At 36.8% G+C, this 16726-nt stretch overlaps 1 protein-coding gene across 2 annotated transcripts in view; it reads right to left on the reverse strand.

Annotated features, from left to right (window-relative positions):
- Positions 1-16726, reverse strand: part of LOC146463051 (DNA-dependent protein kinase catalytic subunit-like) — a 121228-nt gene that overhangs the window by 76376 nt on the left and 28126 nt on the right. For both annotated transcript variants that reach the window (XM_085084882.1, XM_085084881.1), the window contains exons 13-21: positions 16444-16500; positions 14399-14494; positions 12782-12864; positions 11832-11916; positions 11545-11713; positions 10514-10563; positions 9417-9533; positions 9186-9326; positions 4786-4922 (exon numbers count right to left, since the gene is read on the reverse strand). In XM_085084882.1, the coding sequence (XP_084941008.1) occupies positions 4786-4922; positions 9186-9326; positions 9417-9533; positions 10514-10563; positions 11545-11713; positions 11832-11916; positions 12782-12864; positions 14399-14494; positions 16444-16500 (935 nt within the window). The remainder of the gene's footprint in view (positions 1-4785; positions 4923-9185; positions 9327-9416; positions 9534-10513; positions 10564-11544; positions 11714-11831; positions 11917-12781; positions 12865-14398; positions 14495-16443; positions 16501-16726) is intronic.

Genomic DNA, 16726 nt, shown 5'->3' on the forward strand with positions numbered 1-16726 from the left:
ATTGAAAAAGAGACGCATGCCAAAAATGTTGTGGACAGATAAAGGCAAAGAATTTTGTAATCAACATGTCGAAAAGCTTTTGAAGATCATAGAGGAAAGGAAGCAAGCTTATTCGACTGAAAGCGAAGAAAAAAGTTCTGTGATTGAACGTTGGAATAGGCCTATGAAGGAGAGAATGTGGAAAATGTTCACAGCGAACAATAACACCATTTACTTCAATAAGATAAATAGATCAACTCCTTGATCTATAATTATTACAATGCAAAGCTTTCTTGTATAAAAATGCCCCCTAGCCAGGCCAGCCAACTGGAAAATGAGGTGGACTCACGAGCTCTTTGTTATCGATAAAGTTTGGAATACAAATACAATCACTTATGGCCTGGTTGATCTTTTGGATGAACCAAGTAAAGGCTCATTTTATGAGCAAGAATTACAAAGCACCAACCAAGAAATATTCCAAATCTAAAAGGTGATTTATTAACATCATAAGTGAAAGCTAGCACTAATGAAGTGGTTGGGTTATCCTGATAAATTCAATTTGTGGGTAAAAACTTTTAAAAATAAAAGGCAGTCTATGACTTCACGTGGCTACTGCTTTATTATTGTAGAATATTGCAGTAAAAAACAATGTTGTATAAAATGCAGAGGGGTTAAATGAACAGCTCTAGTCGATGCCAAAATTGTGACAAAAGGGGTATGTGGGTATGTGGAACCGGTGGGAACTTAACACCTTGTCAATGGGGTGGAAATAGCTGTGTGACATAAAAAGGCCTAAAACCTGACTATTAAAATGATGCATTGATAGATTTTGTTAAATTTTGAATACACAATTTTTAAGTGGAGATGTATGGTGTATCAACTACGGGTGAATAGCAAAAGTCAAGTATCTGTCTTTGAACTTTTTTTCATTCATTTTATTAATCATTTATAGAGCGTTCTCATTCACGTGACTAACTGCCATATTGGTTTACTGAAACAAAAGAAAGTATTTGCATAAAAATAGAGTTCAATTCCCAGAGGTTTAGTTTGAGACACCAACATGGCCGCTATTTCTTTGTTTTGGGACACCAACATGGCCGCCGTGACCTCATGTGAAAACACTATATTATATAAACTTGAATATGACGTACAAAGAACAGTGAAAGCAACGTTTACATGACATCACACACACACACACCCACACACACACACACAATTAAATAAATAAATGAGCGAATAAATAAGAATAAATAGTAGATAACAGTAGTGATAATTAAAGGTTGTAACTAAACCAGACATACATAACTTGCGTTAGCCAAAGGGAAAAAATAACAGGTCAAAGAGAAAGCTAGTAAGTTTAAATACAAATATAAGCTAGAAAGGTCAATGTAGCGCAAGTCAACATTCATCTCCTTACTTTCAAGAATTTTCAAAAGCATGTGAGTCGCCTAGCGTTTAAAAGGTGCTTTCCTTAGCTGGCGAAGTTCATGGGGGATACCATTCCATATATTCGCACCAACTCTGGAAAAAGAAAGTAACTGATGATTTGTTCTTGTCTGTTTTATATAGAAGCTTCCAGCTACTGAAAAGCGAGTAGAGTAGGAATGAACCTGTTCAGAGCGAGTAAAGAGTACAGAAAAAATGGGAGGAGCACAATGATTTTCGATGTCATTTATCAGAGAGGCAACCAATTTGAAGTACAGCATTTTTATTGGTAGAATTCCCAAACAGGCAAAAAGAGGAGCACTGTGAGATGTATAATCCGAAAAATACATTAGACGAAGAACCCGCTTTTGTAAAATGACTATTTTGTTTAGATGAGCACTCGCGGCTTGGCCCCAAGCAACAAGACCATAGGAAATATCCGGTTCCATGAGCGAGCGGTAAATGTTTAGAAGAGTAGTCGCGGTACCAAGTGTCTAAGCCTTGCAATAATACCGATACCTTTACTTATTTTCGTGGAAATATAGTTAATATGGTGCCTCCAAGAGAGATTATCATCAATGAGAACATCTAGGTATTACGTTGAAGAGGTACCAATTGCTCCAAGTTATTGTTAAGTATTTTAAGGTTTACTACACGGTATAGTTTACGTTGATAAGGATGAAAACTAACGAAATTAGATTTAGATACGTTAAGAGATAATTTGTTTGAATTCAACCATTCACACAACTTTAATAACTGTTCATTGATTACAACTTCAAGTTTATCGAGATCTTTTTTTGCACATAGTAAGTTGGTATCATCAATTTATTATCATAAATAAGTAAAAATCTTGCTAGAGGAACGATGCATGTCATTGACATAAATTAATAAAAGAAGCGGACCAAGTACGGAACCTTGAGGGACAAAGCACACTGTTCTTGCTTTGCTAGAGACAATAGCACCGATTTGGGTTGATTGCATTCTGACGGACAAGTATGACGAGAACCAGTCAATACGTATTCCTCTAATTCCATAATGGTACAATTAATGTAACAAAATCGAATGATCAACCGTATCAAAGGCCTTTTTTAAATCAATGAAAATGCCACAAGAATATAATCTTTGATCAGTGTTGTTTTGAATCTTGTTTAGAAAGTCCAGAATTGCATGATGAGCTATGATGAGTTGAACAGTTCTCTCTAAATCCATATTGCGATGCAAAAAATATATCATTCTTGTTTATAACGGATTTATAAAGGTAATTTGATTATGTTGTCATATGGGTGAATTTGGTATGCGCTGGAGGATTTTGGATTGTTCACACAGGAACAGTAAAAGACAGAGATGGTTTGGCTCTCCCATGGTTTACATGAGATCGCGTGGGGAAGAAATTCCGTGAATCAAGACACACAGATAAACAGACAATAAGCTTTCTTAATTGAAAAATTTACTCAGACAGCCCTGTGTTCACGCCTGAAAAGCAAATTCGTTGAATTTTCGCCTCGAGTGAGGCTACGTGAAGGCCACCGATGCAAGCGAACTACGGGTCACTTTAAAGCACAATTTCTTGACTCTATTGAACTTAGCACATTTTTCAAAAATTTCAATAAAGCTATTTGAAATATGACAAATCGATCAATTTAACATAAAGCATCATAAAATTCACATTCAAACCTGGAATGTTTTGTAAAGTGGATTCCCAGGAGTACACAAAAATTTCCAAGAAAGTCTACAGCTTATGTGATGATTGCAGATCTTGATTGCAAACATGTGCCATCGCACATGTTTTTCTTTGACACAATCCTGAACAGGAATTTCTTCTCTATGAACTCACTGATTTCCTCTGTTTAAGCAACCGAGTGTTCCTTAGAAGTTGTTCTTTTGATTTACAGCATTAAAAGCCTGTGTTTTCATTCCAAGAACCACACACTGCCACCTTGAAAATTCGCGCATGAGAGACATGGCAGCCATTTTGAAATGATATAGGACTTTCCATGTGAATAAAGCCGACTCAGATCTCGTCAACCTGTCGTGGTGAACTCGACCCAACTTCGCGTAAATTCTACAATTCCGAAAGCTTCCGATTTACGGACTTACAACACCGAGTATAGCGGCTACGCCTTCCAAGAAGGGAGGTAGTAGCAACCAAAATGATAAGATTTTTTTAAGAATTTCACAAGAGACCTTTGGTCTTAAAGACTCAGGGGGCGCTCTGGGGGGAACACTTTCAAAATTTTCAGATAATTTACCACAAATTTTTGAAAGTGTCCCAGAGTATCCCACATTACTACTTACTGGGATCAAACAAAGTTGTAGTAACAAGAACTATCTTGTGACTTTGGACCACTATGGTGATCTCTTCAGTCAAGTTAAAACACACGAGAAGTTAGAAGCGCATTTTGTAAGGCACGGTTATTAGAATAGCTCATTCCTGAGAACATTTCACAATTTGTTCTGGAATGACGTTTTGTGTCTTTATCAATAGCCCTCATCAAGCCAACAGGAAGACAGAAAGTGCAGAAAAAGGCGCAAAACAGATTATGTTCAAGTGTCAGCCATGTCCATGAGAGCGGAAATAGTCAAGCTAAGTGTTTGTGATGAAGATGCTACCTGCACAAAGCACAGCAACAACAGCAGCAGCCCTCACATTGCAATTGAAGGGCTCCTGACCTTGACTTAATGAATTACAGAGTTAAAGTTAAGCCTCTTTAGACTGGAAAGGGGGAGTGGCAGCTGGCATTGTGAAAAACAATAACACAGGATACTAATTCGTACAAGGTGGAGCACCCTAATGGTGTGCCATAAAGAAACTAGTACATGTCAGCAAAATGGGTGAGTTTCAAAAGCCAGCAGCTGACCATGAGGCACACGTTGAAACACACTGAGATCCAGCAGCTGAGGAGAGTATGTGCAGCGAAGAACCCCAAGTTCAAGTTCAGCTGCAATACTCCACTCAAAATACTATTCCAACTTAATTTAATGCCAGGGTTGTGAACTGCATGACCATCATATGCGCTTATTATTAATTAATTTATCTAACATTTTCTCTTCTCCTAGCTAATTTTGCCTTAGAAAGAAGGATGTTAAGAGATCAATAGGGATTTAAAATTCGCAAATGATACTTACGATGTTTTTTGTATAGCGTGATTGCATTATTGTTGTATTTTTCAAGAGACATTATTCATTCACATTTGGTTTAGAGCCTTACCTTGTAGTTCATCGTAAACTAAAGTTGTGTTGATATGTCTTGTTTATTCAAACCTCTTCTTTCATCTCAAATCAGAACTTGCTTTTCTGTTGTTATACTTGTACACAGTCTTGTTTTCGTCCAAATGTTAATGCAATATTTAAAATATTCAAAATTCCAAAAAATAGACTCACTTGCAAAACTCAATAAGATTAATGAAAATGAGGAAGTCTTTAGGCACTTTGGGCTGCAGTCCTGCAACTGGATCAGACAAAGCCACTTGTTCTGACAGTGTTGGTGACGATGGGGCAGCTTCCAGAAAAACATCTCCCTAACAGCACCGAAGGAAACGTTTTAACTGCACTGTATATAGTGTACAGATATTAAACACTGCAGAAGTTTTTTTTTTTTCTAAAATAGTAATGGAAGTACAGGCCACATCTTATGGAATCAGTCTCAAGTTGAAAAATTATTAACATGTCAGATGGCTGTTAAAGTGCCCATAACGGAATTTTTTTTTTATTTTCTCATCTGAATCTAAACATCACCCTAAGAACTTCAGTGAAAAAATTTTTCGATTTGCATTCAACACGAATTTTTAATGAATTTTATAAGACTTTCAAATTTGCCGCCATTTTGGCCCACCATTCGCATTAGTCTCCTCTCGGTTTAGCAAGAGCTGTGACGTAGACTCAGGGACACGTGACTTCTCACCGAAAACAAGTCGCGGTATTTCTGCACGTTTCTCGGAAATGCCGCAAAGATGTGTTGCAGCGAGATGTGGAAACATCAAAGACGAAGCAAATGGAATAAGCATGCACAGGATTCCTTTCTTTGGCACCACAGGCCCGCAAAGACTGAGGAGGCGAAAGAAATGGATCGATTTTATGCTGGATCGGAGGAAGATGTGGACACCTGGAAAGACCTCGTCCTTGTGCTCGATGCACTTCAATGACGAGGATTTCACAAGGCTGATGAATTCAGGTTTAAACTTAAAACGTGAACTGAAGTAGGATGACATCGGCGTTTGTGTTTATCCTTCAAAACATGCTAAGCGAAAGGAAGACGAAGACCAAGAGCCACCTTCGAAGAGGAGCAGGGAAAAGCGAATGGTAAGCTTTCAATAAATATTCACACCCGCTTGTGACATTCTAAGCGTTGTAACCTTCTGAGGTTTTTAGTTTGACCTCACTGTTAACTCAGTCGCAAGTTCAAGAGATCGCAAGAGATCCGCGAAGTTTCGTTCAGACCAAGCTTTCAAAAAATACTAGCACAAATGCTAGCATTGATGTAAATAGATCGATGCGGAAAACATTGTAAACCACGATGTAGATAAGGTAGATAAACTGCAGCAAGAATTCAACGAACTCAAACAAATATTGAACACACATGTGTTGCAGAATTCTGCAAACAATAAAAATGTTGAAAAGTATACCAGTGTTATCTATGAAAACCTAACCACCACAACGGGGTTCAAAATAAAAAAGGGCACAAAACAAATAACAAGCGCAAAGAGCGCAGGAAAAAATTGGCTAAAAAACGGATTGAGACACAAAGAGAAAAACACCAGAAATTCATAAAGAATTTTTCAAACCAACAACTTAGCGACAGCCTGTTAGCGTTATTTCTAAAGGGCTCAAATTTGTCCCGACACCGGTGACAGACGCGAATTACATTAGACGCCAACTCTTGTTAGACTTCGAACATTTCGCAAGAGGTATGCGCCTAAAAGATACAATGGATTTCGTAAACTTTATAGGAAAGACCAAGGTCTCTCAAGATACTATCTTAGTATCAATGGATGCAACAAGCTTGTATAAAAATATACCACAGGAGGAGGGAATTACAACAGTATGCAAAGCACAAGAGGCATTCCACAGCAATAACCCTCCTATACCGTCACACTACCTCAAAGAAATACTTAAACTTATTCTTCAAGAAAATTCATTCCATTTTGTTGGAAACAATTATATTCAGACCCATGGAACTGCGATGGGTACAAAAATGGCCGTTGCGTTTGGAAACATATGGCCGATATTGAAACAAAAGTGATAAGTCAAAGCAAAACAAAACCAATCGAATGGAAACGTTTTATTGATGACATTTTCTCACTGTGGGACAGTGACAAAAAGGAAATTAACCTGTTCATTGAACAAGCTAACAACTTCCATCCTACAATTAAATTTCCGGCCGAAATTCCAGAGAACGAGACAAGCTATTATTATCACAGTTCAACACGTGTCCTTCCTGTAGTTCCGCGAGAACAATGTCGCTAGTCAGCGCTTCCCAATTGCCTTCGAGTTCCTTGCAGCAGTAGCACTCGCTGATATTTGCTAGCAGATCACGGCTACAGTGACCACAAGTACACCTACATGGAAAATAATTCGTTCGAATGTATGTGAGTACTTGGCCATAGTTTTGACAGATGATAATGAAGAGCGCGTATGCAAAATGCAAGGTGAGAACTTTACCATCCACTAACACGCACTCTATTCTCCAAGCGTTTCGTTAAATCTTCCTCGAGTCGTCGCTTCTCCTCTTGTTCCTTGCGATATCTTTTTAGCCATTCTTACTCGTCCGCATACGGTTCGAGTGTATCATCAACTTCACACGTATTAATTGTTTCGTGGACGTCATCTATCGCCTCGACTTCGACGCTTTCAAATTCGTCCTAGCTGCTTTCTTAAGCGGTTTGCTCACTTTCCGTGTCAGATAAGTTTTCTGCCATGGAATATACTTATTTGGAGCTAATTTTTTCCTTCCTACCAGTGAATCTGACGATTTTCTTTCTGCCACGAACGAACTTTACTGAAGGTCAAGTGAGTGCATAGACACGAGAGTTCCTGGATCTACGTCACAGACTATGTCACGGGGGCCCTATTGTGAGCCCGTCGGCATTCTCATCAGCGGGGCAGATTGACCGCAATAAAATAGGATTTCAAAGATTTGTAAAATTCATAAAAAATTCGCGTTTTATGCAAATCGAAAAATTTTTACTGGTTGAATAGTTAGGACCGCTAATAATATTTACTTCGTTAGGAATAGCTTTGCATGAACAAGGCCTCATTGAGTACCAAGTTCGAGTTTCACATATCCCCCTAACACAAGCAGTCCAGTCTGGTTGGTCGGAAGTTCAGGATTTTTTGAGGAGTATCAAGCTCCATGAAGTGCTTCTTCTGAAAAAGTCTGCTGACAATGGGGCTCGAATGTTTTTGAATGTGTTTGTGCAAGTGCCAATATCAATTGCAAAAGTCAAAACGTAACTTATAAGCAAGAATGTTCAACAACTATGAGTACTTTGTCTTCTTAATTACGGTCAAGACCAGTTTGCTCCCACAATCCTTCATTTGCCTCGAGACGAGGCAGACAACATTTTGGTCTTTAATAGCACAATCCTTTGTATGGAGTGCCTCACTCCACTTTCATTCTCTTTTTTTTATATATTTATTAATTTATTAATTAATTAATTTATTGATGAGAAACGATTTTGAGAAACATTTCAACAAGAAAATTAACGATAATAAAATAACATGACTTTTCGACGACTTCATATCGTCATTGTCAAATGAGTAAAAATGGAAATAACGGAAACGCATATTTATAGGTATTGAAAGTGAGAAAATAAATTAGCATTTGCCGTGACAAATTTGAATGTTTGGTCTACGAAATGCTGTGGATCAAGACCAAAAGACCGAAACTGAACACGCAAGTGGATTCCATTTGCGCGAAACTCTTTACCTGAATGCTTTCATGCTAATTTATTTTCTCACTTTCAATACCTATAAATATGCGTTTCCGTTATTTCCATTTTTACTCATTTGACAATGACGATATGAAGTCGTCGAGACGTCATGTTATTTTATTATCGTTAATTTTCTTGTTGAAATTAATTAATTTATTTATTTATTTTTCTTAAAGAAGACAATCTGTAATAGTTAAAAAACATAGTCATTTTAATCTTGAAGAAGAAGCGTTTACTCATTAAAATCATCACGCTAAAGAGCGAATTGGGATACTTCTACAAAGAATGTTAAAAATAATTTTAAATGGTTACAAGGTTTATCTATGGGACTGGACCTTAAAATTTCAACAAAATAAAATGAAATTTACATGTTTGATTTCAAAACTAATATTATGATATTTGTAAGATATGAAAAGTTAAAAAATGTTTCATTCACAGGCCGTGAGTATGAAGGCACATTGTCGGAAAGAAACTCTTTCTGAAACGTTCCGTCTTACATTCAAAGAGTGATGGTCTACAGCTATAACGCAAAGAGCAGCCATGCGCAGTTGCCAAAGTCGACATGATAAAGTGGCAAAGGCATGATCTGGGCTCCTTGATCTTGTCGAATGTTTTTGCGCACAGCCTGGTTAAAGTGTGAATTGCCTATATCACTATCTCAACATCAAGTTTTGGCTCATGATCATTTTGCCATTGCAAATAACTTTTTACACCGAAAAATTTGTCTACCACTGCCACCACCATACAAGTTATTTACACTAGTTATTTATCACTATATGCCAGGATGTCTGGGGGTCTGGCTATTGAACCAAAACGTTATGGGAGAAAAAGCTTATTTACAGAATACAATACCTCTAATCCTGTAACTGATCCCTTGATGGAAGATAAGTCCAGCTTGTGGATGATATGTAAAATAGCCTTCATCATCTCATCATACACCATCCCATGCATGCTTTCACGCTGTTCAAGTTTTCGTCCAACTAAGCTGACATCCTAAACGTGGTAAATATTTGTTTCCATTGATTTATTATGGGCAACATGATACATGCCAGATTCACTGAAATAAAACCATTGTAAACATACCTTAAACTTTCCCTTCTCTAAGAGGAATTCCCAAAGCTCCAAGTAATCTTTGAACGATGTTTTGGGTGATGAAGTATCCATTGCCTCACCATCCCCGGTTACAGTCATTTCATTTACCTTGAAAGAATTCACAAATAAGATGAGGATATTACATTTTCCACACCTTCTATTTATGGAGTAACGGAACGTATGGGACTTGGAAAAGTGCATTTCACCAGGTACAGTGCATTAATGTAAAGGTACATTTTTAACCAAGAAAACAGAATTACGCCAAAAAATATCTGAGACTTTGTGCCACTTTACCTGAATAGTAAAATAATAAGTTTTGAAGGAGTTCATATGCTTTTAGTATGCCTACTTTAAGAAGTGAAATTCATTATACTGCACCTAGTTCAGAAGTGATTATAGGATTTCAAGGTGCGCCTACTGCATGAATTTACATTAATCTTGGAAGTAATAGACAGTTTATGAACTTTACCATAAATCTTAAACCTCAACCCAAGATATTTAAAACACTGGAGATTTAGCAAAATGGCTAACAGAATCTTTGGATAAAAGATATTGAAAAGAAATGGCTTGTGAGACACTAAAATCTTGTCAAGGAAGGTTTAAGGATGGTGCTTTCTTTTGCTACTGTGCACACATTCTGCATATATCAGAATGGTCTGAGAAACGCCGATTTCTTAAGGATGGTGCCTACTAAAACAAAGATTCTTCAACTACAAAAATACTCGGACTAGCAATTTGCAGATACTCCTTGGACAAAAAAATGTTTTTGAGAACTTATAAGCACATTACGGACGTTTTCCTTGAAAATTTGGACACAACACTGAGCATACAACATGTAAAAAAAAGTTAAATTCACTGAGTACAGTTCCGCATCTCTTTACTTGAGTGCTTACACGTGTTGTTTTTCACAAATAGCTCAAATTTTTGGTACTTTTAATGTTTCCCTCTAAAATGTACTCTGCCTTTGACAAATTGTTAAATAGAAAAGCGAATCAATGTCACAAATATGTACTCATTTCATTCCTACTTGTATAGACACATGAAAGAATAGGGTGTAATCTTAAAGAGGATGCAATATTCAAACCTACCTCATCTAACGCAACTGGATGAGAACAAGTTCTAATGAGGCCCTGGTAAACTACAAAAACAACAGGTCATCCATTAATAGCAGAGTCGAATCCAATACTCATGGAATGTGTATATTTCAAGAGAATGTAACCCAACCATGTGTGTCTCTGCAAAAGAATCATAAAGTGTTTCCACCCATAGCAAAAGCCCACGGGCATGTAACATCATCTGTGAAGCAACCACCCAGCTCTTCTGACGCCTACGTCAGAATAGTTGGGGGGACTTCTTAGACAGGTTTTTTGTTTTGCTTGAAAGTGACTGAATTTTTGTATAAGGCCTTTACTTTACGCGAAGAACATTGTTCTAGATTTTTTATCGCTGGTTTGCACTTAGTTGTTGATAAAAAAGAGGCCAGAAAAGTGGTGACATTGTTTCATGTCTACAAACGAAGGAAAATGTGGTTGATATAGTGAGCAGTGGAGCTACACCAACAAATTAGTGGAACGAAAAGTGTTTATTGATTCCGTGGGGATTAAGAGTGCTGGTTTGAAAGATCAATTTTTGTTCTTAGCTTTTGTGGCTTTGTGTTACCATGATGTAAAGAAATGCCAGAGACTGCCATGACGTCTGCCATGTGTTTCTAAGAATGGATAGGCAGGTTAAAGTAATGAGCGACTGGTAAATGGATGCATCTTTGACATTTCTTGCCTTCCTGTCTCACCAACTTATAAGTTCTTGCATAAAGTGGATTGTATGCAATAGGTAACATTAACGGAGGTATATGTAAAATGACCAGTGATTTGGATCTATTGCTTGGCTCTAGAAACAACCCAAGATTCCTTGATATTCTTTGACGAAGGCCAAATCCTTGAAACGTCATGCATTCTTGATGGTTAGTCAAACACCATTGGAAGGAAGGAATACTTTGAAACAACGCTTCACCTTAATTCCAAAGCATGGGCATACAGAGTAAAGTGTGATTTGCTGATAAGAACATACCCAAACAGAGCCATTGTAACTTCCACTTTTATATCTCAATTACTACACTAACCTACTTCAGAAAGAAATCTCCTGAGAACTGAACCTTTGTCAGAAAGGTTAAACAGCACTTTGATGAGGGCTTTACAACAGAGGAACTTAGACCCTTTGGCCAACCTTGTGAAATTGTTGAATAACACCACTACTAGCTTCTCCAAAGAGGCAAGAACAGAGTCAGAAATCTGTACAGACCAATAAAGAAAAAGTATTAGTCAGACTAAATAAGTTTAAACTGTAAACAAGAAACAGTAACTAAAGTAACTAAAGAAAAGAGTGTTATAGCTGTATGTACAACTTAACCTCATCCAGCTCCTGAACAATACATGACAATGCCTCAAGAAAGCTTGGAAGATGCTGGACTTTGTCTTCTACCAGTTCATCTTGTCTAAATAGCACAACATAACAGCGACAAAGCAAAGCTATAGAGCAATCATTTCCTTTGTAATAATCTTATATTTTCAGATTCACCATCTCCACTTCCATAATATTAATTGTAATATGTACAGAGAACAGGAACACTGTGTGTTTACTGTTTGTGGGTAGATCTCAATCACTCTTAGTTCAGTCGTTAATATGCCACGTGGTTACCTTGCAACAACCACAAAAATACATGCATGGTGCATGTGCCATGGTAGGGTAACCTTGACTGCCATGTTGCTTCTTAGATAACAAATTTACATTCTACTAGCAGTAACTTGTGTGAACATGCATTGCATGGCCAAATTAGGCTTGATCAAAGAGGATGTATTGCCATTTGCCCAAACAACAAAAATGTAAGATGGATTAACATCATTTCGAGTACAAATGCCCCTAGACTTTCCTCAAGTTGTCTTCATATGTACCAAAAGAGTGACCAGCGAACAACAAAATCGGGAGGCGAGACCACTAAGTCTGCCTGACTGGACTCCCATAAAAAAAAATTTGAGAAAGCCTAAAATGCCCCTAGTCACCTCAAACTACAAAATAATGGTAACGCAATGGCAGCTTAGGGTTTCAAGGTTTTCAAAGACCTCCATTTGCCAGTTTACTGTCAAAAGAACGACTGTGATAGGTTAAAGGGTAGCATCTATATCAGTGACAGTCAGTGTCTGCTGTTCGCATGACATGTGCTGACTATTTGCTGGCTCCTTTGCCAAGTTTGCAATGCATCACAAGTACTAAAATTGACTAATTTATAAATCAGTCAACGAGTTCAAATATAATTAATAATTGGTATGAAACAGATAGTTAACCATTAAGTTGTGCCCCACCTGAGGTAAATCTGCTCGCTCCTCTGCATCATCTCACTAAACATGAACTTCACATCTTCAGCTTGCATAAACAATTTGCAGGGCTGTTAACATCCACATAAAATATAAGACATTGAACTTTGAGCTGACATTCTGACAGCCTGTCATTGTCAAGTTACTACACCCAGTCAGCAACATTCATTTTCATTTCGGGTGAAGCTATTCATACACCCTTTTGGTTCAATTACCATCTTCATTATTGCCTATTGAATTCAAATATATCGACTCAATTATCTAACCAGAAACCACTTTGATATGACATTGGTGCAGTTATTCATTGTTGGATTTTTGGGGACTTAAAGATGCAACATTTCATACCACATGGATATTTACGAAAATAGCGTTCTACCACTTCAAAACATCTTTCAGTACCGTAGAATTCTGAAAGTAACGGCTCCATTACATTTGGGGTTTAGCAGGTCTAAGGGGCCATAAGTTTTGGATAGTTAAAAGACGGCAGGTCCAAATCAAAAATAATCAGGAATTTGGTAAATAGTTAAAGCAATAACTTTCATTGAGCTCTAAGTTTTGGGGCCTGGTAGGGCTGGTCAAAACAAATGAAACAACTAAAATATACCGCAATTGTGTTACAGAACATTGAGAAACGCTTTTTGGTTTAAAATATTGACAATCAAGTAGATAGAATGCACAGGTGAGCGTAATACACCTCTATTGGCGACACACACATTCCCAGAATGTGCAATAGATGTCTGCCAATGCATGTGAAGGTTGCACAGGGCACAAGTTTGAGTTTCAAATTCTATCCAATTGACGAATTGACAACCACCATCACATGAAAGCCAGCATCACAATAAGTTATTTACCAAAGTTAGGTGCTTTTTATTTCGCTATTCACCTAAACAACACCAAATTGAATAACAAACAACAATCTCAACGTGGTCTTATGGGTGGTGTCAAGTTATCAATTGGGTATAATTTGCAACTCGACCCAGTCCCCTATTCAACATTGGAATGGCAAATAAGATATTCACACTTGTTTCACTGGAATGGGTGTAAGAAATATTACATTATTTAAGATTATTTTTAAAGGTTCCTTTCGCTGCAAGTATGCAGTATGTTTAAAAAATCAAGACAATATTGAGGACATTGAGCAGATCTGAGAAGGACAAACTTAGCACTGAAGATAGAGTATGAATATTAACAGTGTTGACATCCATGTCTGGCATGAGAGAAGAGAGTTCCACTACAGAAGGGATAGCACCTACTTCACACTTATGGGGGTGACATGTAAATTTAGAAGTCTTTTTGTCATGTCATAAAACCAAAACATCATCACAGCAAAAAAAAAAAAGATACAAGTTTCGTATTTTAATAATGTGAATCTAGTCAGAAATTAACAATTTTTTTTCAGGTTAAATTTATAGAATAGAGACATACTGTCTGCCAATTATTTGAGCTTTATAGTGGTTGACTAACAACTGGTGGTGCAAATGGTGAAGCCTGGAAGAAATGTCTTGTTTAAATTAAGATCTGACCACTCTTGCATCAGAGTTGTCAGATCTAACTCTACCATTAATGTCACCATAAAATTACTTCATGGAACAATAATTGTTTTACCTTTGAGAAGTAGCCATAGCCTCGTATTGCAACTGATGTTTGTTTTGTATCACTGGAGGCGGAATCAATAATTGATCGGAATTTCTTGATAAAATACTGTAAGGTAATAACTAGGGTCAGTGGGTACAATAAAAATGGAGAATGTTATGTGTACAGCACATGTATGCCTTACTAGAATGTTGATGAGGATGAGGAGGCAAGGTCAGCAAAAATAGAAATCGACTTTTGCTGTTCATTTATAGAAAATATTCATTCATTTGTGTCAACAGGTATTTCGTTAAGATGAATATACTTTCATTTACACCAAAATAAACTTTATTTACGCGAAAGAAACCTCCAAGAACGACATTTGCACGTGTATTAACAGCATCAACGGACAAACAATAGCTTCATTTGACATTCATTTTCAGAAAATGCATGTTTATTCAAGCAAACAGAAAATTCATTAACGCAAATAGACAACCAATTGCATCATTGGGCGATCACTTTTCTAGAAATAAATTCATCAACGCAATTTGCATAAGCACGAACAATCTATTAAATCTTTACACAACAATTTTCATGAAGGTAACATTCTTTAGTGCAAAAAGACAAGCATTAGAGTCATAATAACATTCAACTATTGGAAAAGAAAATTCAAATTCGCTGTATGAATTATCTTTCAATTTCTTTTTCCGCTATTTAGACATGGTGGTAAATACGTTTACATAAAACGATACCACAGTCCACATTAAGCTGCCGTGATGGTACCAATATTCCCTTTAAAAGCAGCAATTAAAGCAGACATTAGCCGTCCTGAGGTACAGGAACAGATGACTATCATAAACATATGAAGGCAAACTCGGCGATTTAGAAATAGAACTGAGAGTTACTTTCATTCATTCAAAATCTCCAGTATTTAAGTCTTTTTCTGTATTTCTGTATTAGCTAGTCAAAGGCAATAAGTTATTTTCAGATCTCTCGAGAAAAGTGCCTTGCTTAATAGCAAGCATTAGCAGTTGCATGTTTTAATTGATTATTTCTATAATCTTAAGCTGGCTATTGTTTTTTGATAAGAAGGTAGACGTTTAATGGGCTCTTTCCGTAAAGGTTGTATGCAAATTTAGGTTTTGGATTCGGATCACTGCATGCTAACATAATTAATGGCTAACAGACCGTAAAAAAAGAGAGGTTACAGAACAGTTTTAGTCTCTGATCGGAAAGCCAAAGCACGTTGACCCTTGATAACGTAAGTAAAGGTGGACTTTGTTGTCATATACATATTGTGAAATCTCTGTGTGCATGTTTTAACATGCAAAATTTAGGAGAAAGGAATCAATGAACCGGAATATTCTTAATCCGAACACTGTAATAAACAAAGAAAACAAAAGACTGTTTTAACTCTTTAATCCCCAACAAAGCTCGAATCTTTTTTGGTAATTAGGCGGGAAAGGTGCCTAGTAAACTTAAGTGGGAACACACACACGACAAATATTTTTTTCATTTTTTCAGAGGAAAATATAGAAAAATAGAATAGGGCAATGACAAGGCAATATTTCACTTTACGTGCTTTTATTCAAAACCAAAGGTTTCCAAAAATAACTTCATAAACCTGTCAAACCGGTTTATAACCTGTTGGTAAGGCTAAAATAAAACATGACATCATCCTATTATAATTAAATAATGTCATGTTAATGAGAATCCACCGCATTTTCTTCATGGGATCAAGACAATAGGCGACGACATCATTGGCGTTAAGTTATTCCCCCTCAAGTTAATGAGATTCGCCCTCAAAAAAGAGGAAACTGTGTTGCTTACCATACTACTATTCACGTATGTGGGATTAAATGTATTTCTTTGATTGCCTCGAATGTCCCCTTCAACTAAAACCCCCATATACAATTTACAATGGTAACTGAAGTCGAAAATGAAATTAACGTACACCGAAGTTAGGTTTAATGTGAAGAGAATGCCCATTAATTCTGAACACACAATTTATGTTTTAAACTCGAACTTTAGTAAGGAATAATGTAACATAACATATCATCAACTTGAAAAACTCTCACCTTAAACATAACCATTTTTGATTTATCAGCACTTCTTGAAACAAAATGTTCTGCTATCTGCAAAATCAATCAAATATATACATTTAACTTCTACATACGAAAAAGGAAATATAGGGCAAACTATGTACAATTACATATGTTAAAAAAACGAAAACACAAACAGCACCAAAGGAAAGCAGCGCTCCAAAGATTTCAAGTGAATGGTCATGCTGGAGGATTGAGTCCTCAGATTAGAGATTGTGAGAAGAAAAAAAAACCAGGGACATTTAGTGTGCTTGGCAAG

This window comes from Pavona decussata, unplaced genomic scaffold (assembly GCF_977016875.1).
Source record: "Pavona decussata unplaced genomic scaffold, jaPavDecu1.1 SCAFFOLD_181, whole genome shotgun sequence".
In the NCBI taxonomy this organism is placed as follows: domain Eukaryota; kingdom Metazoa; phylum Cnidaria; class Anthozoa; order Scleractinia; family Agariciidae; genus Pavona; species Pavona decussata.